The sequence below is a fragment of the Nyctereutes procyonoides genome, unplaced genomic scaffold, assembly GCF_905146905.1.
Source record: "Nyctereutes procyonoides isolate TBG_1078 unplaced genomic scaffold, NYPRO_anot_genome, whole genome shotgun sequence".
In the NCBI taxonomy this organism is placed as follows: Eukaryota; Metazoa; Chordata; class Mammalia; order Carnivora; family Canidae; genus Nyctereutes; species Nyctereutes procyonoides.
Window position 1 is genome coordinate 48258664 of NW_026575046.1, and position 26867 is coordinate 48285530.

A 26867-nucleotide genomic window follows, 5' to 3' on the forward strand; every position below is an offset into this window, starting at 1 on the left:
CCTTCTAACAAAGCATATAATTTACTTATTTATTGTGTTTTGTGTCTGTGTTCCTTGCTTGAATATAAACGCCATGAAGGTAGGGATTTGTGTCTGTCTCATTCATTTCTCTGACTCTAGCACTGGGTACAGTCCTGGGAATATTGTGTAACTGTTTATTAGTAAATTAGTCAGCGTTTAGGAAATGAAGGGCCTAGTGGGAGCTGTCTTGCTCATACTAGAGGGAGTTAACTCATCTGTCCCTCCTCCACAGTTCTTGCTGGTAGAGGGGTCAGGGATGAGCTGGATTTTTGGCAGCAGATAGTTTCAGGCTGAAATCATTATCAAGGAGGTGAGAGCTAGTAAATTTCTCCTCTCCTCTCCTCTCCCCTCTCCTTTTCTTTCTTTCTTTCTTTCTTTCTTTCTTTCTTTCTTTCTTTCTTTCTTTCTTCTTTCTTTCTTTCTTTCTTTCTTTCTTTCTTTCTTTCTCTTTCCTCTCTCCTCTCCTTTCCTTTTTTTTTTTTTGAAGGTTAAACTTTTATTCAGCAAGGCTCAATCAATTACATGCTAATTTCCAGCTAGGTTGCACCAAAAATGACTTGAAGTATGTACAGTTGACTTCACCAAATGATTTATTCTCTTTTCCCATGTTTAGAAATCCCTTATGATCCCTCAGACAGTTCCTTCTGGAGCAAGTTTCCTCCTTTCCCCAAGCCAGCCCCAGTGGGTTCACCTTTACAGGCTCTGGGACTAGGACAGGAGGTAAGACATGTGACTGTTTCTTCACTGGGACCTTCCTTAATTTTTAAGGAAATTTTCATTACCTAGCTGGTAACTGATCTTTGTTTTTCATTAATTATTTTCAAGCCCCTGGATCCAACCATGCTTGAAGCTTTAATTTTATTTTTAATGTTTTGGCTATTTTATTGAGATATAATTGACATTTAACACTGTCTTAGTTTTAAGTGTGCCACATAATGATTTTATATATAAACACACACACACACACACACGCACAATAAAATTACTGCCTGCTTCAATTTTCATTAGTGTAACTGAGGTGCCTTCTACCTCTCTCTCAGTGGTTTCCCCATTCCTTCCCCTCAAAGCTACGGAGCCATTGCTCAGGCTCTGCTGGGAGACTGCTCATTGTCGCACTCTGTTAGGGCCCTCTGGAGAACAAGAGTAGAGCTCCCATGCTCCACACTGTCAGCAGCGACTGCTGAGACAGACCGGGTAAGTGTCCCGGGGGACCCTGGCGAGGACACTTTCCTGTTTTGCTTATGTTCCAGCCCCCAGGGAGTGACTGAGCCAGCTGTGGGCTGATGTTGATGGCCAGTGTGTTGGGTCCGACTCTCTCTCTTTGGGAAAACACCACAGGCTGTCTGCGGCCTGTCCGGCTGGTGTTGAGAGAGGTGGCAAGCACACAGGGAGTTTATTTATTGATTGATCTAGCCCACTGACCTGCTCTGCGGGGGTTGAGCTGACTCAAGTTACACATATCCTGTGTATAGTAGACTCAGCTGTTTCCCTCACTCACGTGGCAGCAGGGTGGGGTGTGGGCATTGTGAGGGGTGCAGGGGCTAATTCAAGCCCATGGAGGCACAGAAGTTCTATCTCGTTGGGTGAGAAGGGGTGCTGCCTGGGTCCTAGACTAAATGCAGTCAGTCCTATGGGCCCTGGACTCCTGTGGGGCCCCATCCTCCTGCTGAATTACACAGGGAGATTCTCTGGCACCCAGAGGCTCTCTCTGGGCTCCGTGAAACACTCAGTGATCCTTAACAAAGCTTAAAATGGGAGACCATGCTGACTGCATGGCAGGTGCCTGCTGACAGTGCCTGCTTAGCATCCATCTGTTCTTCCTCTGCTGGCACTACCAGCCTCTGTCCACACGGTTTGGGGAAGGCTGACCTCACCACTGCCTGGGGGGAAAGGGGGTGCATGACTCTGTCCTGACCAGAGTGCCATATGCATTCCCCTGGCCACTGCTATGGGTTCAGGGATAGCACGGGACCCAAGCTATCAGAACCAGTGAGAACCAGTCCTAGGACCTGTGTTGAAGGAGAAGCTCTCTCGGTTAGGTAGCCCCAAAACATGCTTAAGATTGCTGTCAGGAGAAAATGGTGTCTGCAAGGCAGAAAGCAGAGCAGGGGTGGGGAGAGTGAGTCTCAGGGCCTGACAACATTTTCAAGTCATGCTTGAAGCTAGTCCTTCCCCAGACTTTTCAGTGATGAGCTAGTACACTTCCCTTTTTACTTAAGACAGTTTGATGTGGGTTTCTTTTCCTTCTAATGTGTCTGATGAAAGAAACAGGTCACTGGCTCAGCATTGTAGAGGCCCCAGGTGTTATTTTTTTAACCTGGGAAGCTTTATAGAGCCCCAGGCTGAGAAATACTGCTCAAACCTCCATGCCAACACACACAGGGCACAGACAAGGGCACTGTTTCTCACATGCAACAGGCACGGGCAGTCCTCGAACAGGAAGGCGCATGCAGATGCAGGGCCCCAGCTCCAAACACCGAACATGGAAGAAAACCCCAGGGTAGGCACCTTGACGCCAGCTGATGGCATACAAGTCCCCTAGAGTCCGGCGGCGGCCCACGGGCCGGGGCAAAGACCAATACCTCCATGAGACTGGACAGGCAGCATGTGGAGGTGAAGCGGAGAAGGCATAGGTGAGGAGAAAGCACTTCCAGTGTCTGGAGGCAAAGGGGACATCAAGCACTTATTCCCATTTAGGAGTAATTATTTCTGAGCCTCTACCAAGCCCCAGGTGTCTCAAAAGGACCAAATCCTTGAGTATTAACCTTGGACTTGGGTGCAGAGGCCACCCAAGAATGAATTTATTCTATTCCTAGCATGATTTAGAAAGAGACACTAAGAGAAGCCCTTGTGTCGGGGGAAGAAAAATGTACAGACTTAGGAAAATGTGGTATCTCTCCCATCTTCTAGCTGTGTGACCCCAGGCAAGTGTCTTTACCTTTCTGAGCCTGTCTCATCTGTAAAATGAGGTTAATAATCAATCCCTTACAGAGGGATGCCCGTAAATGGTCATCATTAACTATTTAAGGGAGTTACAATTTCTATACACTATACCTCAACCCCTGCATCTGAGTTGATTCTTTTAGCTGGCCCAACCCCTGGGGCCTGTAGGGCCCCACAAAACACAGAGCAAACCAACAGATGTTTCACTCTGAGGGGTGCTGGCTGTAATAAAACTAAATGCAAAAGCACATAGACATTTTTATTAACCTTTGAGCACAGAAATATCCCCTTTCTTATCTTCCTTTCTGATAAAGTGGTTTTGTGCTTTCCCCAAACAGCTAAAAGCCCCAAATGTTCAACCCTGGGTAAGGCATAGCTATATGATAACTGTTGTAGTTACTTATTGTTTCAGGTTCTTTGCCAAAGGCTTTGCATGTGGAATCCCATTTAATTAAAAAAAAAATCCATGATACAGACATCATCATTTTCATTTTTAGAGGAGGGGGGTAGGGCAGACAGGGGTCAAGCTGCTGGCCCAACTCAGCCCGTAGTGGCACAGCTGATTCCCATTCAGGTGTGTCTGGCTCTCAAAGCCTTCTGTTTATTAGCTAAGATGAACTTGTCCTCCAGTTTCAGGAATGCTTCTAGTGGGGAACTTGGGAGACAGTTGGGCGTTAGTATTTGGGGCATCGCAGAAACCACCCCCGGGGACACCCGGAAGATAAGTTTCCCCAGTAATGGAAGTGGGTAGGTGGAGAGGGTTGGCCCCTAAAAGCCCCTAAGAAAAGACAGGCTTGCCATCAGCCACAACCCCACAGCCTGGCTTCATGTCCTGAGCCTGTGAGCCACTGAGATTTGGGGGGCAGAGGCTGAAGGGCACTGAGGGAGTAGGCAGGGAGGCCCCCACATGGGTGATGACTGGCACAGGTCTCTGCGACAAATTCAAGGCTCCTGCTCCTTCCTACCTTCTTCAGGCTGTAGGGAAAACTCATCCTGCATACCATCCTGCCCTTCCAGGCAGGTTGCGGGGACCCAGCCTTGCTCTTCGGCTGTGCTGACGAACCACCAACCTGGGAAAATGAGAGTGCAGACTGAAGTTAGTTGGGTCGGGTGTGAAGCCTGGGGGTCAGAATATAACACATTCAGCCACTACAAGAGTCCATGCTTCAGGTACAGCAAAAAAAGTCACCATCTTATTGAGAGCAACACAACTCCCTGTGTTAGCTGCCTGCTAACTGCTCAGGGCAGCCTAACGAGAAACCCCACTCCTGAGTCTGCAGGGGAGAGAAAGGTCATCCTGAATGATGAGAGTAAAGAATGTAGCTACCTGCACTAGGGTATGTAACCATTTTACTCACACTATTTTTAAGATTTTATTTATTTATTCATGAGAGAGAGAGAGAGAGAGGCAGAGACACAGGCAGAGGGAGAAGCAGGCTCCATGCAGGGAGCCTGATGTGGAATTCAATCCCAGGACCCTGGGATCAAGACCTGAGCCAAAGACAGACACTCAGTCACTGAGCCACCCAGGCGCTCCTACTTGGACTGTTTTATCTAATCTTCACATTATCATCCCCATTGCATGGGTGAGGAAACTTAGGGCACAGCTGCTCGTGCACCCAGGGCTGTCTGATGCTGAAGCTGCTGCCCTCATGACTTAGCCGAGACACTGATCTTGCATTTGCTCCTGTCAGGGTAAATCTGTTTGTGATGTAACTGCCTGAGGGGCCTCTCACCCAGACCCAGGCCCTCCTTCTTTAGAGAGAGGGCTCATATCCTGTGGTAGGCAGAATAATGACTTGCCAAAGATGTCCACGTCCTAATCTTCAGAACCTATGAGTATGTTAAGTTACATGGCACAGAGTAATTAAGGTCGGCAGGCAGTGGGTTTAAGGTCACAAAGCAGCCCAGCTAAAATAGGGGGTATCTGGGATCATCTGGGGGGGCCCCCTGTAGTTACAGGGAAAGCAGAAGAAGAGTTGGGGGAGATGCAGCTGCGGAGGAAGACAAGAAAGGTACAACACTGCTGGCTCTGAAGATGGAGGAAGGGACCTTGGGCCAAGCGATGTGGTGGCCTCTAGAAACTGGAAAAGGCAAAGAAGCACATCCTATCTAGAACCTTGCAGTTCGGAACTCAGCCTTGCCAACACCTTGATTTTAGCCCAGTGGAACCCACCTTGGACTTCTGACCTACATATAGGACTGTGGGATGATTAAATTACATTGTTTGAAGTCCCTAAGTTCGTGGTAATTCGTGGCAACTAGAAATCATCACAGGGCCCAACTGGCTGTGCACAATATAAATGGAGAAAGAGAACCTGGGGGCACCAGCTGACTCTTGATTTCAGCTCAGGTCATGACCTTAGGGTCATGGGAGGGAGTCCTGTGTGGGATTCCATGCTTAGTGGGGAGTCTGCTTCTCTCCCTACCCACACCTCCCCCCACTCACACAGGTGCTCTCTCTCTGAAATAAATATTTTTTTTAAAAAAAGAAAGAAAAAGAAAAACAAGATCTGCTTCCAAACATCACACACCTCCAAGCCCTGGAGACCCCAAAAAAGAAGAGAAGGCAGCGGCAGACTACTGAGCAGCCTTCCTGGTCTTACAGCAAAGCCTCTGCTTTTGACCTCCCTGAAATGGAAGTCATCTGCTTTACTCAACTGGACACTCCTTTTAAAATATAATTTTTTGGGGGGCACCAGTTGGTGGCTTAGTCGGTTAAGCTCTTGGTTTTGGCTCAGGTTTGTGATCTCAGGGTCATGGGATTGAACCCTGCATTGGCCTCCGTGCTTGGCAGGGAGTCTGTGTGGGATTCTCTCTCTCCCTCTTCCTCTGTCCCTCCCCCTGCTCTCTCTCTCAAATAAATAAATTAATATTTAAAAAAGAATAAAAAATAAAACACAAGTTTTGGTGGCTGGGAACTGTGTGCATGGGTGTGAGTGAACAGGGTGGACAGATCTGTGGAAATCTAGAAATTAGGAGATATGTTGTATGTCTTCTTAAGAACTCATATTTGTAGGTATTTGTGTGGGGATTAAGCAAACTTGTCACAATACAACAACGACAGCAATGTGTGCCAGGTTGTCAGCACTTCACATCTACTACTGACAGGCTGGGTCTTCACATGAGCCCTATGAGCTGTGTACTATGACTGCCCTATTCTACAGATGAGGAAGCTGAGGCTCAGAGAGGCAATGACTTGACTAAGGTCACAAAGAAAGCGGCAGAGTCAGGATTCAGTCCTAGGCTGTCCTAGCCTCACAGTCTCAGCTCGCAACCATCTGCACTAATGCTTCATCATTGCTAGAGGGAGAGTAAATTGCCATGGCCAGTTTCGAGGCAGGTCATTTGGCAGTATCCTAAAATTCAAAATATGTGTACCTATGGTCTAGTACTATGTCTGATATCTAACCCAAGGAAACACTCACTGATGAGTGTTTTGCATATGGACAGACTGTTCATGCTAGAGAAAAATATGGTTTATTCAGATCAAATAGTATATAGATGTTGAAGCAGTAAGAAGGGCTAAATGTTGACTAAAAAGCACATTGCAGATCAAAATGATTAAATATACAGAATGATGCCACTGGGGTTAAAAAAAACTACAAAATTATATTCACACACACAAAATATTGTGTGTGCATATGGTTATGTATCTATGTATGAGTACACATCTGCACACATGCAGAGACACAGGCCACAAATAAACATATACATATATATACATATATGCACGCATATGCATGAAGACATGTATACACACATACGCCTATGTACAGGACAGCATATGTGAACACAGGTGTATGTGTGTATACAGTTATTAAGACGGATTCATAGTAAACTGAAAGAAGGTCTATCTGGGGTTTGGAAACTAAGGTTTGGGACTAAGGTTGAAGCTAATGGAAACAACAGATTTTACTTTATTTTATTTGTGCTTTATTTATTTATTAAAGATTTTATTTATTTATTCATGAGAGAGAGAGAGAGAGAGAGAGAGAGAGAGAGGCAGAGACACAGGCAGAGAGAAGCAGGCTCCATGCAGGGAGACCGACGTGGGACTCAATCGCGGGTCTCTAGGATCAGGCCCTGGGCTGAAGGTGGCACCAAACCGCTAAGCCACCCGGGATGCCCCAAAACAACAGATTTTAACTTTATCATTAATGTTTTAAGAAGAATGTGTCCACATATACTTGGGTCAGTAAAATATAATTAAACATAAGTGTTGACAGTCTGGTGGCCACTGGAAGCCCCCTTCCCCCACTTGTCTGTGCACATACCAGGCTTATTATCTTCAACACCCCATCCTGGCTGCTACTTTCCTCCCGGCAATGTATTCTTCCTGACTTGAGGCACACAGGCTGCTCAGGGGGGTGGGGGCTGCCTTTCTAGTTTCATTGGGGCATCCCAGCCACATCCATAATCTGCATATACTCATTCCCAGGAATTAGAAAGTCACATGCATGGCCTTGAGGCCAGCTGGAATTGGTTTGGAATGCCAGCTTGGTAACCTGTTTTGAGATCTTCGGTGAGTGGCCATGGTACTTGGAGTCTTGTTTTCTTTAGCTGTGATGCAGGGATGGCAGTTGCTATATATTGGCAGTGGGCTAATGCTGATCTTATGACTAATGGTAACATGATCCAGATGCTGCTGCAAACACAGCCCTTCTGCTCTGTTGGCCTGTATCTAGTCATTGGGGTGTCTCAGAGGTAGGCCTACTAATGATATTGTTAGACAATGTCACATTTTAGCCACAACAAAGCCCAGTGAGTTTACGCCATTTTTTTTTCCTGGAAGGGATCTGCTCATCCCCTACTCCTTGCTCTTTGCCTTCAGTGGTGTCAACGGCTGCTCTGTGGCTAAGGAAGGCAAGAGGAAAGCAAACCACATCCTTCAGTACTTACTACGTGCCGGGCATGGGTGTAGGCACACTCTAAGTAGTATCTCATTTAATCCTTTTAACAGCTTTTTTTTTTTTTTTAATTTTTATTTATTTATGATAGTCCCACAGAGAGAGAGAGAGAGAGAGAGACAGAGACATAGGCAGAGGGAGAAGCAGGCTCCATGCACCGGGAGTCCGACGTGGGATTCGATCCCGGGTCTCCAGGATCGCGCCCTGGGCCAAAGGCAAGCGCCAAACCGCTGCGCCACCCAGGGATCCCTTAACAGCTTTTTGAAATAGAAGCTTTTTCTATTTTTTAAAAAAGATTTATTTGTTTATTTTTTGGGGCAGGGGTAGGGTGGAGGGGCAGAGGGAGAGATAGTACCAAGCACACTGGGCTGAGTGTGGAGCCCAATGTAGGACTTGAATCCACAACCCCGAGACCGCAACCCAAGCCTAAAAACCAGGAGTTAGGTGCCCAACCGACTGTGCCACCCAGGTGCCCTGAAGCTTTTTCTATTTTGCATATGGGAGAATTGAGGGTTAGAGAGAAGCAGCAAGCTGGACTGCTGTATAATGCAGAGTTCAGATGGAAACAGAGGCTAAGTGTTTGATCATATTGCCTTCTGTTCCAGACCTGACCAGTGTACATGACCAGTGGAAGTTGTGATGATGGGTGGGGCAAGGAGATAGGTGGTATGACTGTCCCACCAGAGCCCACAGCTGATGGAGCCTTCATGAAGGGTCCTGTGGTAATCAAAGGCAAATTTCCAGTGGAATGCTAGACTCCATGTCTCCAAGTGCTTTGAAACCAGAAGACAGATTCATGAAATGTGGCCCTCAGAATAAATCGGTAACAAATGACCCAAAAGGATGCTGGTAAGTTGTGACCAAGTTGGATATTTGAGCACTGTGATCAGACGGGGGTAGCTTTCTAAGAGAGTGTCAGCTGGATCTATGGAAACTGCCCAGCTTAGACCAGCTACTGTAGTTTCTGTTTCCAAATCCTTCCTGTCCTAGGGGCTTGGTGACAGTGTAGGGCAGGGAGGGAGGTGGCTTCATTTCCCTACCTGACTCATTCTTCTCGATGATGTCCACCACCTGCCCCACACTGAGGCTGATCTCCGAGCTCTCCTGCTTCTGGTAGTCTGCTACCACCACGTACTGCTCCAGGACCATGGGGTCCACTGAGGTCAGGTCACCCCCTGTGGATACAAAACCTTATCAGATGTCACATCTGGCCACCACCCACACATAAAGGAGCAGGAGCCAGGAGGGTAGAGGATGGGTCAGGAGAACATTGCAAAGCCTGAAAGAAGCTATTATAGGGCTTACTTCAAGGGTCACCTCATCTATTCATTCTTTCATTAATTTGCTCAAGCAACTGTCAAAATTTACGAAGTGCCTATTCGATGCAGAAAATGTGCAAGCCACTGGGGATTCAGAGTTGGTCAAGATATGGCACTTGCCCTGAAGAAGCTGATGGCCTAGTGGGAAAGTGCATTCACCCACATCAGTCTTTCCTTCCATTTGTCCCTCTGCCATGACTCACCCATCCATCATCCATCCAACCAAACATCCATTCATCATCCATCCACCCATCCAAAATCACCCATCTATGAATTCATGAGGTCACCAGTGATGTTCCAGACACTCTATTAGATGCTAGGGGGTACTAAACTGAACAAAACAGATATGACTCCCAGCCTCGAGTAACTTAATCTAGTGGGAGAGATAGACACATGGACAAACATAGATAATCATAAGTATACAGGATGATATAAAGTATCAGATTTGATTGCTGCATTGCTGAAGACAACCAGGATACTGGACCAAGAATGATTGGGAAAGGCGATGCCACATCCAAGGGGGTCCCCTAAGGAGGGGACATGAATTCTCTCTCCCTGAGAGAATGGGGAGAGAATGATGCAGGCAGCCTCTCAGATAGGAAAGGTCCTACAGCTTTCTAGGAATAGGGAGGAGGCTAGGGGGCTGAAGCCCAGTGAGTGAGGATACACAGGTAGGCATGGGTCAGAACAGGAAGTTTTGATTTTTTTTAACCCTCAAGCAGAAAGCTGCTAAAGAGCTTTAAGAAGCCAACGAAAAATGCAGATTGACATCTTGAGAAAGGTAATTCTGGCTGCCACATGGAGTGTGGATTAGAGGCTGGCAAGAAAGAACGGAGGAGACCAGATGGAGGTCATGGAGTTGTCAGGCAGGAGACGATGGTAGCTTTGGACCAGAGCAGTGGCAGTGAGAAGAGAAGGGTATGGACAGGTGCTCCAGGAGAGGCTGTTTCCGCAGGATGCCGTGCCCTCCGGAGTTGCATGGTCCTGGTTATGTACTAAGACATATCTGATAAACAGAGGAAGATACCATATAATATGGGTGATGTAGAGGGACATCTGAGTTCAGAGACTCCAAAGAGAAGGGAACAGCCCTTTCAGAGCAGCAGAGTGAATGTGGTGGGAGGGCAGCCTGACATTTGTGGCCACAGTGCCCTGGTTTTGTGAAAGTCCTGATTCACAGTATTCCCTCCTATTGTTTCCATAAACAATTGAAATATCCAGGAAATCCCACATTTCTGTGTTCAAACACACCAAATAATGGAGTGGTGTGTGTGGGTCAGCTCACACTACCGATTCTGTGCTTCCCTTCCCAGCTCTATTGGGTGACGCCTTGCTGGTAGTTTGAAACTGGCCACAGTGGGAGTATTTACACCATGGATATTGGCAAATGCTACAAAGCAGGGCTTTCGATCAGAAAGCTGGTCGTGAAGTGTTTACCAGCATGCCAGTGCGCTCCTGCCTCTAGCATCCAGAAGCAGCACAAAAGCCCTTTGTTAGAACCATGTGCTCTGAATTTGTGATGTGGAAAACCAGAATAGGGCATTGTAGCAGGGTGAAGTGTCACTGCTTCTTGGCTTTTCCCGGCTGAGGGTAATGGAGGGAAACAGGAACCGGGGAGGGTCCCAGGTTGCCCTGGGTAGAGAAAGCATGGGAACAGAGAAAGAGCAGAGGAGAGAGATAGAAATGTAGACCGAAGGATTGGGAGCAGGTCAGGAGGGAAGTAGGCCCCCATGAATGCCCATCACAGGCTACACATCATAAATTACGTCAACACACCTACCCTGGAAGATGGGTACTGTCACCTCCCCCTCCTTTAGAGACAAAAAAAGAGAGGCTTTGAGACATCAAGTGACTTGCCTTGGGTCCCACAGCTGGATGGTGACAAAGCCAGACTTAAACCAGGTCCACTGGGCTTAGAGGCTCTCCAGTGTGATGGGGCGTGGTGGGGGTAGGTGAGGAAAGAAAAGATGCTAGGGAAGGCAGGATGGTCTGAGGCCCGCTTGCTTTCCTTCCCTGTGGGTCTCCCCACAAGCACTCACTCCCTCAGACCAGTCAGGCTGGGTCTGATTTTCTTGTGTCTCTCTGGGCTATCTTCTCTCATCCTCCGGCACCTTCCCCAAGGTCAGGCTACAGGGCTGGTTTCCTCCGGTACGACAGTCCACCTCAGCCAGCCCAGCTGCTTGAGCCTTTCAGTAGCGGCCTTCGGGTAGGCTGCTTACTGCCCCTCCCGCTGGACCCATTAGATAGGGAGCTCTTGACAGCAGAAGGCTTGACAGTGTCCTGAACCACCTGGCACTGTGCTCACAGAGGTCCTATCATGTGAATGAGTGGGGGCAGACGCTGGCCTGCTGGAGGCTCCTGGCTATTGCAAGCTGGGGACAAGTTCTCCAGGGAATGCAACAGGTAGAGACCAGAGTCTATAGTTTTTATCCCAGGATATAGCCTGCCTTACAGATCACAACCCTAGGCATGCAGCTACCTTTCTGTTCTGGCCCTCAGGTGGGCCATATCTAGGCAACTGTGTTTCCCTGTGCCTCAAACTGAGAGAAAGAACTGGAGAGACAGGAGAAAAGCAGCCACTACACAGACAGGTTGGAACCTGTGCCCACTGCTCAGATGAATACCCAGGGATGTGTCCAGGTCTTCCTTGAAGGAGGTCAGGGGGCTGGTAGGGTCAGAAGGGCTATACTCTTGCCTGGGAGCTCTCTGCTGCCACCTGGAGGTAGGTCTGGATTCTTTCCCACCCAGCCACAGGTTTGATGCAGGTGGATCTTTTTAGCACCCTCTCATCTGACTTCACTCGCATCCTCACCGGGGCCCCATTCTCTGCACCAGGGTCTGAGTGAGGATTCTTTGGGATGGTGGAGGCAGGCGGCTGACACCTATAACTGGTCAAACCCTGGCCTAGAATGTGGATGTCTCTTACTAGGCTCAATAAATATCTGAAGGAAAAAAAAAGATTTTTCTAAAACTCACCTTTAAAGGCTCAGAAATTCATTCAGAAATAAATTAAAATGCCTTTCTTTATAGCACCTATAACAGAGTGTTTAACCATCTCTTTTTCCTACCAAACTGTAAGAATTCTTCCCACATCTTGTTTACCTTTGCATTCCCTAGGGACCTAGAGCCTTGTCAGGTGTACAGTAGGTACCTAATAAACACTTAATAAGTAACTGTGTCTGTCTTGTTCAGTCAATACTTAGCACAGACACTCAATGGATATCTGTGGAGTGAATCACCAAAGGACAAAGGGAAACTTCTAGAAACTCTTTTGCTTTTCATGGGTCCAGGCCTCCTCCTAAGAGCACATAATGCTGACAGTTATTGCAGGAACCTGCCCAATTTTATGTGCAACTAAAGATTACTCCTTCTTGCCTATAAGGAGGGACAGAGGTTTGATGAAGTCAAGGTGGAGTTAAGTCTGGTTACTCTGCCCAAAAAGCTAATTGTAGCCACCCAGTTTTGACAACTGATGGTTGTTATCCCAGTTTTTAGGATTCTGATCAATGGACTGATCTATTCATTTCTGCACCAATTCTCTGGAGCAACCAGACTGCCAAGGGGGCTTGGGAGAATGAAGAGCAATGACAGAAGCAGAAAATCACAAGACTCACTGCAAACAAGACACCAATCCAGGAAATGAGGTCAGGGAGCAAGGTTTAGGACTCTAGGCTGGCAAGAGAAGATCTTCTACTGGCACATGGCTCAGGGAAGCCAGCACATCCTCCAAGACTTGCTCAGGGGTCAGGTTTGTGTCTTACATCTCCTTGTTCTTCTAGGACAGCAGCTTTTACACTGACGTTTCCCTGCCATTCAGTAGTTTGGAAGAGAGTGCATAGGGCTGCTTTTCCAGCACCAGGTCTTCTGTCTTCATTTTACCCAGAGCACTCAGCTTATGAAAATGTCATTCCTTTGACTGACTAGGATTCTCAAACTAGGCTTCAGGCCAGCTAGGTGTTAGGTGGAGACACCTACTGGTGGACAGCGATATTGTGCCCAAGCTCTATAACACATTGTAACAGCAATCTCTAGAAGTTGATGCCGGTAGCTAACCAAGTACCAGCAACTGCAAGTTTGAAATCTAAGTATTCCTATGTATGGAACACCATTCTTGTGGTCCATCAGGAATAAGAGAAGGAAGAGGTTAGTAGAGAGATTCGACAGTGGAAGGGTGATTTTCACATTAAGCAACGACTATAAAATATTCTCAAGTAGTATAGTGCCCGAGGTACCACAGAATTTTCTAACTGGAATATTTTTATTCACAGATGACATGTCTTGAGTTTTAAACATAACTGCCAAGGAGTGAATTTTGTCCCTCCAAAACTCATATGTTGAAGCCTTAACTACTATGAGATGGCATGTGGAGGCGGGCCCTCTGGAGGTAATTAGGTTTAGATGAGGTCATGAGGGTGGGGCCCCCATGATGGGGATAGTGACTTTATTAGAAGAGACACTAGAGACCTTGTTCTTGCTCTCTCTCTGCCATGGAGGACAGAGGGAGAAGTCAGCAGTTTAGAAGCTAGGAAGAGGGCTCTTGATGGAAACTGATGGTGCTGGCACCTTGGTCTCAGACTTCCAGGCTCCATCCTTGTGAGGAAATAAGCTTCTGTTGTTTTAGCCATTAAGTCAATAGTATTTTTGTTATGGCAGCACAAGCTAGACTAATACAGCGAGTAATTTTATCAGTGGGATTTTCTTTCCAGAAATTTACTATACTGCCAGTCTTTTTTTTTTTTAAGATTTTATTTATTCATGAGAGACAGAGAGCGGGGGGAGCAGAGACACAGGCAGAGGGAGAAGCAGGCTCCATGCAGGGAGCCTGAGGTGGGACTCGATCCCGGGAGCCCAGGATCAGGCCCTGGGCTGAAGGTGGCGCTAAACCGTAGAGTCACCTGGGCTGCCCTATACTGCCAGTTTTGTTGAAAGAACCAGTAAATCAGAGAATGCTTCCATAAGAGTAGAAAAATCAAGAAGAAAGATGCTCTTTAAATAATCTGATGACCTCTTAAGTTATGGTAGGAGGCTTTTTTCCTGCAAGATGAGCAGACATTGAGACCACATTAGCCAAAGTGTGCAGGAGTCAGCTGGCTGGCCAGGACTGGCAAATTCTGGAGACAGATGAGCTGTCTCCAGTCCAGAGTTCTGGCACAGAGATCTCAGGGTTTGGGCTGCCAACCTTAAATCCCTTTCACAGCCAATCAAGAAGGCAAGTTCTAACAAAAAGGACGTGTCCAAAGGTCAGATTAAAAAAAATAAAGCTAATCCCAGCATGGGTCCTTAGTTTGAATGAAGAAAGATGCAATTTTCCATCCATGAACTATAAATAAATCCATCCCCCATCATTGCAGGTGAATGGTGTAATAGTCGTCACCACAAATTAGAGCCTCTTCTTTCTTTTCCAGACCAGTCCCCTCATCAAGCCTGTTCTGACCGGACACTTTGGTTTTTGTAGACCAGAGCTGTCTCTTTCCAATCCTTCCTTAGCCATTCCCTCCAGGAAAGTCTCTGCACCCTGGAAGCCAGAAACTCTGTGACCAGCCCAAGAGTGGCTGTTCATCTTCTCCTCTCTCTTCTTTTCTAAGAAACCGATCATTATCCTCAGCAATCAAGGACCATGTGCAGCTCTAACAGGATGCCATGGTTCTGGCCAGTAGCTATTAAACTTGAAAGTGGAGCTGTAAACAGACTGGTTGGGGAAAGACGGGCGTTCACTCCAGACGCCCAACCTTGAGGCAAGAGACGCAGCTCCTCTCCATTCTGCCTTGCAAGAACAGTCTGAGCCCTGTAAAGCTGACCACAGGCCTTATACCCAGGGAGCAGTAAAGGGACCAGAGCTGTTAAATTTGGACAGGGACACCCATGTGCTTTGAATTAATGGTGGCAGTATAAAGACTGCAGCAAACATGTCACACTTAAAATATGCCAGGCATTGTTCTAAGTGCTTTATACATATTACTATAAATCCTCTAATAATCCTCCAAGACAGATTACTATTATTATTCTCCTTTTACAGCTGAGGGAACTGAGAGCCATGAAAGGAGGCATCCTTTTTTGCTTCTGGGATCTCTGCTTGGTCCCTCTCTCCCCACATCATTATCAGTGCCCTCAATCTTCCCAGAGTCTTGGATGCATAAAAGAACTCAGACTGCTGGAAGCTCTGAAGACCATGCTGGCTCCAGGCGTGGTGGTGTGGGCAGGGCATTTTGCAGATATGTGGGGTCAGGGAGCATAATCCTGGGTCACTGGAAGTAAAGGTCACACTGTGTGGATCTAAAGTTATCAACTCCAGGGATGCATGGGTGGCTCAGTGGTTGAGCACCTGTCTTTGGCTCAGGTCATGATCCCAGGGTCCTGGGATAGAGTCTCGCATCAAGCCTCCCACAGGGAGCCTGCTTCTCTCTCTGCCTATGTCTGTCTCTCTTTCTGTGTCTCTCATGAATAAATTCAAAAAAATCTTAAAAAAAAATAAAGTTATCAACTTTATTTATTGGGCCTGTGAGGACTCAGCCATTCCTCTGTGCAAACTTGAATGCCCGCCTTCTCTTTTTACATCATTGCTCTAGAGAGAAGAACTGTGCCATCCCAGGATGAGAAGGGGTGCTGGGAAGGAAGGGAAAGGATGCTCAGGAGAAGGGAGTGAGCGCCAGAGGTGCTGGAAAGAGTGGCCTGCTACTGCCCAGAATAGCAGCTGACTAACAGAAGCATAGAAGCTTGGTCCAAATATGTGAGGCTCTCGCCACCCGCCTGTGTGCCTCTCCTCAGCCTCAACCGCCCTTCGCTCTGTGGAAAGCTCCCGTTCGCTCCTCAAGACCCAGCATCCCTTCTCTTTTGAGACTTTACAACACCTGGGAGGAATGCTTTCCGCTGTGAGTCACCACATTCCTCCATCTAAAGCAGATGAGAAGTATTTAGCCCCCCACAGCTGGTCAGGAGATGTCAGGTTCCCCCACTCCTCTGAGGCATTCTCAGGGAAAGACAGCAGGTCTTAACCATTCTGTAACTTTTTTTTTTTTTAAAGATTTTATTTATTCATGAGAGACACACAGAGAGGCAGAGACATAGGCAGAGGGAGAAGCAGGCTCCCTGAAGGGAGCCCAATACAGGACTCGATCCCAGGACCCCAGGATCACGACCTGAGCTAAAGGCAGATGCTCAACCATTGAGCCACCCAGGCATCCCATCCACTCTGCAACTTTTTGGTATAGGATGCAAAAACCTCCAATTGTTTTTTTGAGAAACAGGCTGGAGTATCAACCAATCAATCATCAACCCATCCATCCATCCATCCATCCATCCATCCATCCATCCATCCACCCACCCAGCCAGCCAGCCACATGCTTATCCCCCAGGCAGTGCCCAGGGCCTGGTGATCACAGGTGTTCAGGAGGGTATGTTGAACGTTAAATGAATAGGAGAAAAAGGAAAATATTCTTACCAGATTTCTTTTTCCCAACATGCTCCCTGCACAGGAAAGAAGGGGGTGGCAGAGAGTAACACATCAGTACTGTTAAACAGCAAGGTGAGTTATTCCATTAGGAAACTGAGATGCTCCATCCCACATCATTTCCAAGGGAATGAATATAATCCAAGTCAGCCCCAGGAACCCAGACTCTTTGAAAAAGAAAGAATTCCTCTTAATTTTCTTACTTTGCCTTGATAAGAGCCCTGGCACCCTGGGCAGGGGTTGATGGAGGGCGGCACATGGGATGAAAACAAGATTAGGCCCCCATGTTGCACTGAGCCTGATGCTCACCTCATCAGGCACAGCAGAGGCCTTGCCCCACTTCTTAGGGCTGTTCTGCGCTCTACACATGGAGTGTGTAGATGGGATGAGCACTGGGTGTTATTCTATATGTTGGCAAATTGAACACCAATAAAAAAATAAATTAAAAAAAAAAGGCTGTTGGGGGTAAGTGGTAAGCGTAATGCACTAAAACTGGGTAGATATCTGGATATCGGTGAATAAAACACATCTCCCTTGTGGTGACATAGAGAACACTGGTGTGGGCTAGAATTCATACAGAACAATGAGTAATGACTCCCTTGTATTTGTCAACCACATCAGAATTTGTACATGCAACTGCATTACAAATTAGGGATTACAAGATACTTTCAAGTAAATTGTCCCATTAGTAAAAAGGTTTCCTATATTATAAAAAAAGGGAGGTGACAGGATGGTTGAGACAGCAGTAACATTAGCTAATGATTACTACATGTTATTACCCCGTGCCAGTACCCTGCTAGGTACGTTAAGCTCACTCATTTAATACTTATAATAACCCTGGAAATAAATACTCTTTAAATATCTGTTTTATAGATGAGAAAATGAGGCCCAGAGAGGTTAGGTAGCTTGCCTAAGGCTAAACAGCTAGCAAGTAGCAAGCTGAACCCAGATCTACCGAATTTTTAAAAATTAAGCTATACTTCAAAATTAAGCTATGCTATAAAAATTCATTCTTCTAAAGCATAGAATTCACTGGTTTTTAGCATATTCACAAGGCTGTGTAATCATCACTGCTATCTAATTCCAGGAAATACTCATCACTCCAAAGAGAAACCCTGTACCTATAAACAGTCACTTGCTATTCTGACTCCTTCCAACCACTGGCAAATACTCAAATACTAATTTGCTTCCTGTCTCTAATGATTTGTCTATTCTGGATGTTTTATATAACGGAATCACACAGTAAAAGGCTTTTTGTGATTGACTTCTTTCAGGTGGCATGTGTTCAAGGGCCATCCATGTCGTACCAGTATCAGTATTTTATTCCTTATTATGGCTGGATAAAATCCCATCTTGTTGGTAAACCACACTTCGCTGATGTGTTCATCAGCTGACGGGAACTGCGTTGTTTCTATGTTTTGGCTCTTATGAATCACGCTCCTGTAAACATTTGTACACAAGTTTTTTATATTTTTATTTCTCTTGGTTCTGTATAGGAATGGAATGTAGGTCATATGGTAACACTAGGTTTAACTTTCTGAGGAATTGCCAGGCTGTCTTCCACAGCAGCTGTACCATTTTACATTCCCACCAACAGTGCATGATGATTCTAGTTTGTTCACATCTTCAACAAGTAGCTGAAGCACTAGTATTTGCTATCTGCTTTTTGATTCTAGCCATTCTAGTGGGTGTGAAGTGGTGTCTCACTGGGGTTTGGATTCGCATTTCCTGATGGCCAATGATGCCGAGCATCTTCTCATATGCTTATTGGCCATTTGTGTATCTTCTTTGGAGAGATGTCAAATTCAGTCTGATTTTACAGTCTGGCTTTTTAACCAGCATGTAATGACCCTGTCACTGTCACTGTGGGTGAGGGGGCTATGCCAATCCCCGGAGCTTGGGGCTGCAGGTTGGTCATGATGTTCCCTGGCCCAGCATTACCTCACTGGGGCTAACCTTCATTGCCCCTGTTTAGGGGAGGGTGAGAGCAACAGTGGAATAATCTAGCTCACATTTACAGGCACTTGCTGTATACAGGGTGCCACTAGTCAGGGTGCTGTATCTGGACTGACCCAGTGAACCCTCACAATAATCCTTGAGGGTTACTCCTTTTCACAGAAGGAGACACAGAGGTCCAGAGAGGTAAAGCAGCTCACCCAACATCAGAACCCAGGAAGCCCAGCTGGGGCCCACTCTCCTGACTACACCCTGGCCTGGTCCATGGGTGAAGCTCCCTTTTTGGTGGCCAGCTCCAAGACATACACACAAAGGTCCCTCAAGGCTGCCTCTATGTAAAGCATAATCTGCCTGGGTTGCCATTAGGGCCTGTGACCTGAGCTATGGTCTGGGTTCCCTGAAGTCCTGGGCTCCTGCCTGCCATATATTCCTGCTGGTTGTCTTGCTGTCCTGGCCGGAGCAGGGAGTTAGGGGCAGCAGAGAACTCTTGGAACAGCATGTGTGAGCTCACACAGGCATATTATCTTCTCTGTGTGACATGCTTGGGACGGTCCCGAGTTTACCTATGCATGGCAGTAAAAAAAACCTTTCTTTTAATAGGACCATTTGGAATCCATGTTCTCTCTCCCTAGAGACTGTTGGGAACAACCCCCGGTTTCCATCTTAAGCCCTAACTCAGGTATGAGCTTCAGGATCCTGACCAAGGGACCAGTTGTTTCGCTGCTGTTCATTACTCCCTAAACCCACCTGAAACTGCCTGCCTGCTGTTGCCCCAGAGCCATCCCATGGGCCCTCTGAAACCTTCCCTTCTACCTTCCATATCAAAGCCTGGCTATCAACAGGAAGGCAATACCAGGGAAGTCCCTGCCCTGTGCCAGACTCCTTTATAGGCAGGATCATGCTTAATTCTCGCAACCAAGATGTGGTCAAGGTTAGCCACGACCACTTTACTAATGAGGAAACAGCAGCTCAGAGAAGTCAAGACAAATGTTCAAGGTCATATAGCAGGGAAGGAACAGAGAGATTGGAACCCTTTCCTTCTTTACTGGAAGCCTCTTGGAGCAAGATACAACTACTCCAGCAGGATGCTGTTGGCTTATCACAGCTGGTACTCTGTGCTTTCTTTGGTATAGTCCAGGCTATGTTTTGTAGTTTTAGTGGCTGTTCTATTTGCGGGTGTGTACATGTGTGTGCACGTGTGTGTACACCTGTACACATGCTGTCTCTCTAGTCAAATAGCCTGGCTGGCACTTATCAGCCCTTCCTGACAGGTGCTGGTTCTTGTTCCTGTGACCCCATGACAGCCCTGAACCTGTGAACTGGTCTCCTCTTGCATACTATGATTGCTCCATTCAATAGAACTCTTCTTTCTGCAGACACCCATGGTAGTTTCCTCCATAATAAAACTTTTTAAAAAGCACTATGTTTATGTCAGTGTTTCAGGCTGGCAGGGCTATTGGTGCCATCAACTCCTGGTATGTCAAGCCAGCAGGCAGGTGGTAAGATTCTATACAGTGTGCCTGGGCTGCTGGGACCCCTGGCTACGCACAGACAGGTGCCTGGGAGGGTTTTCTGTCTGCTGCAGGGGCTGGGGTGAACATTTTGGACAAGCATTAGACCCTGGATGACCAGGATCAAATCCTGGCCCTGGCCCTGTCACTTGCTAGTGCAGAGACTTTGAGTAGGTCTTGTCACTCATTCATTCATATCCCTCAAGGTCATGAGCACATTCACCCTTGTGGGCAAGGCACCAAGATGAATCTCCTGCATAGACCCCACCTGAAGGGAGCCCAGCCTTCTGCTCCCACCACTCTCCATGCATGCCTGCTAAGTACAGGTGTGTAGGGGATTCCAGGAGTGACCCTAGGCCAGCTTCCTTCTCCTGGGAGGGCCACATGGAGCCAGGCCCCAAAAGTGTTCAATCGGTGTGGTCAAGTGTAATTTCTCCCTTGGCTCTACACCAATTCTCTTGGGGCCAGCCTGGTAGCAGGGAGGGCCAGGAGGGCACACTCAGAGGAAGTCCACATCCCAACTTACTCTTTGGGGGGATTCAGGTCCTCAGGTCTTGTCTCAAAGAACTGCAGCACCTCATCACACTGAGAGATATAGGGGGGCAGCTGGATCAGGGCCTGCAGAAGAAACACAAATGAGACTGAAGAAAGGGGTGTCAGGAAAGCCATGAGTCAGGGTTCTCAAACTTGGGTATGAGCAGAATCATCTGTGGGGTTGGGGTGCAGAGCTTGTGAAAACAGATGGCTGGGCCCTGCCCCCCCAATTTTCTGATTCAGTAGGTCTGGGGTTGGGCCCGAGAATGTGCATATCTGACAAATTCCCTGGTGGTGCTGCTGGTTTGCACGTGTGCACACACACTGTGTATATACACACACACGTCCATACACATTACGGGCATATCTGAACAAATAATATGTATATATTTATCTAAAACACTCAACTGTGGACTTCATAACATGCCATTATTCTTCAATTTCATCTCTATTGGCCATTGAGTGTGTCTCCTGCACAAAAGTATCATAACTTCATTGACCAAGCCGCCTACTGGTGCGCGCTAAGCTTGTTTCCAACATGCCTGCGTGGATGTCTCAACTCGTGGATCTGCAGTGTTAAAGTGAAGGCACTGCTTTATGATTTGGGAAGAGGTCAGAAGTTCCTGGGTTAATGAGGAGTTGGAACATCTGGTATCCCTCACTGCCCCAGTCCATATTAATTTGCCATCCTAGCTCATCCATTCAAGGAACCTCAAATGTCTGTCAGTGGGCTGGATAAGGAGTGGAGGGAGGGCAGAAAGGGGATGAGGCATCCGTCGTATCAGTTCACTTCCCAACAGGTAGCCATTCAACGATTCAATGGACACTATCTTTGTGCCCAGAACTGCACCGGTTTCTGCGTCCAATACAAAAGAAGGATGAGGTACATCCTGATCATGAAAGGCTCTGAAAATAAGACAAAGCTCCATAATGAATGAACAGCTCAGTTTAGTAGATCTTTATTTAAGCCCCCTCTGGCTCAGGTCCTGAGGATACAGATTGCAGTGCAGCAGAGCTGTTTCATAAACTTCTGTGTGGGGAGAGCGCCTGTGCGCATGCACACATTTAAATAGCACAGCCAGCCATTTCAGCCCACCAGTGCATGCTCTGGAGGGAAGCAGGACTCCCCTCCAGAGAAGGCCTCAGTTCCTGGGTGCCTCTTGTGTGCCTCCTTGCCATGCTGAGGGATCTGGGAGTGGGAAAACCCCCATATCTTCGATTTCCTATGTAACAGGCCTCTAAAAGCTCATTCTCCATTCACCCCCTGCAAAGTGACGCTCTAGCCCTGCTATGGGGCTAGGATGGACGAGTATTTTGACTTCTTTTTCAGATTTTTTAAAAAAGTTTTAATTGAGGTAGAATACACATAAAATTTGCCATTTTAATAATTTGTTTTTTATTTTTTTAAGTAGGCTCCATGCCCAACGTGAGGCTCAAACTCATGACCCCAAGACCAGGAGTCACATGCTCTACTGACTGAGCCAGCCAGGCACCTTATCATCTTATTTATTTATTTATTTATTTATTTATTAATTAATTAATGAGAGAGAGAGAGCGAGAGCGAGCGAGCAGCAGAGACACAGGCAGAGGGAGAAGCAGGATCCATGCAGGGAGCCCGTCATGGGACTTGATCCTGGGTCTCCAGGTTCATGCCCTGGGCTGAGGGCAGCGCTAAGCCGCTGAGCCACCCAGGCTGCCCCTAACCATTTTTTAAAAAATTTATTCATGAGAGACACACAGAGAGAGGCAGAGACACAGGCAGAGGGAGAAGCAGGCTCCCTGCAGGGAGCCCGATGTGGGACTCGGTGCCAGGACTCCAGAATCACACCCTGAGCCAAAGGCAGATGCTCAACCACTGAGCCACCCAGCGTCCCTCATCTTAACCATTTTTAAGCATACAGTTCAGCTGCATTAAGTACATTCGCCTCATTGTGCAACCATCACATCTATCCATCCCAGAACCCTATTTCGCAAAATTGAAGCCCTGTACCAAAGAAACCATTCTCTCTTCCCCTAGCTCCTGGCAACCATTCTTTCTGTCACTATGAATTTGACTACTCTAAGTACCTCGTGAAAGTGGGATCATACAATATTTGTCCTTTTGTGACAGGCCACCTTCACTTACCTAACAGCCTCAAGGTTCACTTATGCTGTAGCATGTGCTAGAATTTCCCTCCTTTTCAAGGCTGAATAATATTCCACTGTATGGCTATGCCACATTCTGTTTATTCGTTTACCCACCGACGGTCACTTGGGTTGCTGACCCTACATAGCTTTGGGTCTGGTTCTGACTTTAATACAAATCCCAGGTTCAAGCCATCTCAGATCTAAAGTAGAAGAACATGTGAGGTGGGTGGACATGTTTTAGTAGGGTGATTGCCCTAGTCACTGTCCAAGCTCTATCCTTCTGTGGTGAAGGATGCTGACCATTAAGGGACTGGTATTTGTGGCTCATTGATTTTGTTAGCCTTGAAGTAGCTCCAGCTCAGCAGCAAATCCCCAGGGACTGATCTTTTCCAGGCTGAAGGCAGAGAGCCCAAGAGGGAGAGAGCAGGCACTTTCCTCTCTTACCTCTGACTTCTGACCTCCTTCTCTTTCTGGCTTGGAGTATTCATTCTGCCTGGGATGAGTTGCCATCTTGGGGGCCCCTGTGGGTCTGTCTTTCCTCTGAAATTCTGCAGTTTGTACAGTTAGAACCACATAATGAAGGGGCTGATTATATGCTGGACTGTGGTGTGTCCTGGCTGCTTTGTGTGCAGAAATCCTGTGGCTCTCCCCAGACTGCAATAACACTATTCCCTTATGTTGGCTCAGCATTTGCTGGCTCTCAAAATGTGTTCATCTGCTATGTTCCATGTAATCCTGAGAAGGCTGACCCATTTCTGAGATGGGAAAGTGGAAGTTCTGGTGAAGTAGGCAGGACTCGAGAGCCCAGGACTGGCCAACACCAGCTCCTCTACCCCAAATCCACAGAGGGTAGAGGTATGTGGCTGTTCCACCTACACCTTTCCTACATATCTGAGTAGTGCTGGGGAACCCCTGATACCTGGTGAAAAGTATTTACAGGGGGAGGGGGGACACCCAGATGGCTCAGTTGATTGAGTGTTCGACTCTTGAGTTTAGCTCAGGTCATGATTTAGGGTCCTGAGATCGAGCCTGTCAGGCCCTGTGCTCAGCGGGGAGTCTGTTAGAGATTCTCTCCCTCTCCCTCTCTCTGCTCCTTCCCCTGCTCATGCTCTTGCTCTCTCTCTCAAATAATTAAATAAATCTTTACACTTGATCTTAGCCAAAAGGTGGAGAAGCAATGAAGTTAAAAAAAGAAGAAAAGAAAGTATTCACTGGATCAATGACTCGAGGGAAAGGCCTGGATGTGGCCACCTGGTCTGTTTGGGGGAGCAGGGCGGGCCCTGAGGTGGCTGTGGCTTCCACTTACGGGGGGGGGGGGGGGAGGGCTCCCAGGGTGCTCCTTGCTGAAATGAGCAGAGGCTCTGAAAGGACCAGTGAGGGAAGAGACGACGAGGCCCATGGAAACCTCCTGACAATGCCAAGTTCCCTTTTGGTTTTGAGCAATTCCTAGGAAGTAAAAGCCAACCCCCAAACCATAAAATACAGCCAAGTTACTAATAAAAGGCAGCACTGAATGCTTTGATGTTTGTCCCTTTCATTTTGGAAGGACAGGCTAACAGTAAAAACATGACCTGGGGCAAAGAAATAATTCTGCTTCTGAAATACTCCAGAATTGTCTTGTGTTCGGTCAGTAAAAACAGAGAACCATAGTTCCAGGAAAATTCAGTTCTGTCCCGGATAGAATCCTGGCCCTTTGGATAGATGTGGCTGGTTGATGCAGGGTCCAGAGGAGAGGTGAGCAGGAGCCCTGTTTGCTGAGAGTCATGACAGAAGGTCAGATAGATCCATTTCCTGATTCTGGCTCTGGCCAAGACATCCCATCACCTGAGCCTCAGCTTGCTCATGTGTAAAATGGAAACCATGAACACCCCTTGGAAGGTTGTGTTACAGAATAAGTGAAGAAATGGCTTTAAGATTTCCATCATATACTAGTTGCTTGATAACACTAAGTTAACTCTTTGTCTCTTGGTACTGTATCAAGTACAGCAGTGTGGTGGTGCTCGGAGGTGATTCTAGAACCAGCATAATGGCTCTGCTAAACAACAACGCCTCGCCTAGTAAGGGAGATGAGTTTTCCCAGTTCTTTCAATCCTCTGGAACTTCAAAACGAATGCCCCAGAAAATTACCACTTCTCTCTCTTTATATTTTTGTAATTTTATTTTAGTGTGGTAAGAACACTCACCAAGAGATCTACCTTCATAACAATTTTAAGCCTGCAATACAGTATTGTTGGCATTGTATAGTAGTAGATCTCTAGAGCTTATTCATCTTGTTTGACTGAAACTTTACATCTGTAGGTCAGTAACTTCCCATTTTTCTGTCCCTCCAGCCCCTGGCAAACCACCATTTTGCTCTATGATTGAGGTTTGACTATTTCAGATCATATAAGTGGAATCATGTGGTATTTTATCTTTCTGTGTCTGGCTTACTTTGCCTAGCGTCCTTAAGGTTTATCCACTTTGTGACATATTGCAGAATATCCTTCTTTTAAAAGGCAGCATAGTAGTCTGTGGTATGTATATACCACGTTCAGGCTGTTTCCACATCTTGGCTATTAGGAACAGTGCTACGACCAGTGCGGGAGTGCTAATATCTCTTCCAGATCCTGACTTCAATTTCTTTGGATATGTACTCAGAATTGGGATTGCTGGATCATATGGTAGCACTATTCTTGATTTTTTGAGGAACTTTCATACTGTTTTTCATAGTGGCTGCATTTCGCATTCCCACTGCGAAACACTCCTACTGATGGGTGTAGGAGTGTTCCAATTTCTCCATATCCTTACCAAGACTTGTTTTTTGTTTTAGTTTTTTTATAATAGCCATCCTGACAGATGTGAGGTGATATTACATTGTGGTTTTGATTCACATTTCCCTGTTGATGAGTGACACATTAAGCAGTTTTTCATATACCAGTTGGTCATTTGTGTCTCTTCTTTGGAGAAAAGTCTTTTCAAGGTCTTAACTTTTTATTTATTTATTTATTTATTTATTTATTTATTGATTATTTATTTATTTATTTATTTATTTATGGCAGAGAGAGAGAGAGAGAGAGAGGCAGAGACACAGGAGGAGGGAGAAGCAGGCTCCATGCCGGTAGCCCGACGCAGGACTTGATCCGGGGTCTCCAGGATCGCGCCCTGGGCCAAAGGCAGGCGCTAAACACTGAGCCACCCAGGGATCCCCTTAACCCATTTTTAAATAAGGTTCTTAGCTTTTTTGCTATTGGAGTTCATTATATACTTTGGAGATTTCTCCCATTTTTTTAAAGTTTTATTTATTCATTCATGAGAGACACACAGAGAGAGGCAGAAACATAGGCAGAGGGAGAAGAGGGGAGCCCAATGCAGGACTCAATCTCAGGACCTTGGGATCACGACCTGAGCCAAAGGCAGACGCTCAACTGATGAGCCACCCAGGCATCCCTATTTTCTCCCATTTTATAGGTCACTTCTTTACTCTGTTATTTCCTTTGTTGTGCAACTTTTTAGTTTGATGTAGTCCCACTTGTTTATTTTTATTATTGTTGCCTCTGCTTTTGATATTATATTCATGATATCACTGGCAAGAGCTCCCAAAACAATCCACGCACATGGGCCCCTGGTCTTTGACAAAGGCACCAAGATTATACAATGGGGAAGGGGGACAGTCTCTTCAACAAATGGTGCTGGGAGAACAATATCCACTTGGAAAACAATAACATGGGGCCCTTATCTTACACTACATGCAAAAATCTACTCCAAGTGGATTAAAGACTTAAACAAATAAGACCTAAAACTGGCAAATTCTTGGAAGGAAAAGGTTTCTTTTCTTTTCTTTTCTTTTTCTTTCTTTCTTTCTTTTCTTTCTTTCTTTCTTTAAGATTTTACTTATTTATTCATGAGAGACACACAGAGAGACGCAGAAACCTCATGAGTTAAGGGGATCCCTGGGTGGCTCAGCGGCAAGTCCACTCTCCAGAATGGTGCATTGGGTCTAGGACCCTGAATCCTTTGTGTTCTGTCTCTTCTAGGGGATTTTACTGTCAGACCAGGGGGGTCAGCTAGTCCCGGCACTGGGGTATCATTCCATTTGTTGCAAGGAAATGTCCATGCAAAG

At 46.6% G+C, this 26867-nt stretch overlaps 1 protein-coding gene and 1 non-coding gene across 2 annotated transcripts in view; both read right to left on the bottom strand.

The window, feature by feature from the left end:
- Positions 1-26867, bottom strand: part of SH3PXD2B (SH3 and PX domains 2B) — a 96355-nt gene that overhangs the window by 17714 nt on the left and 51774 nt on the right. Inside the window, exons 5-8 of the mRNA XM_055325235.1 lie at positions 20634-20725; positions 16632-16657; positions 8915-9049; positions 3930-4034 (exon numbers count right to left, since the gene is read on the bottom strand). Coding sequence (XP_055181210.1) covers positions 3930-4034; positions 8915-9049; positions 16632-16657; positions 20634-20725 — 358 coding nt within the window. The remainder of the gene's footprint in view (positions 1-3929; positions 4035-8914; positions 9050-16631; positions 16658-20633; positions 20726-26867) is intronic.
- LOC129510021 (small nucleolar RNA SNORD22) lies at positions 647-771 on the bottom strand. The gene has a single exon (XR_008664478.1). It is a non-coding gene; the product is annotated as a small nucleolar RNA SNORD22 (small nucleolar RNA).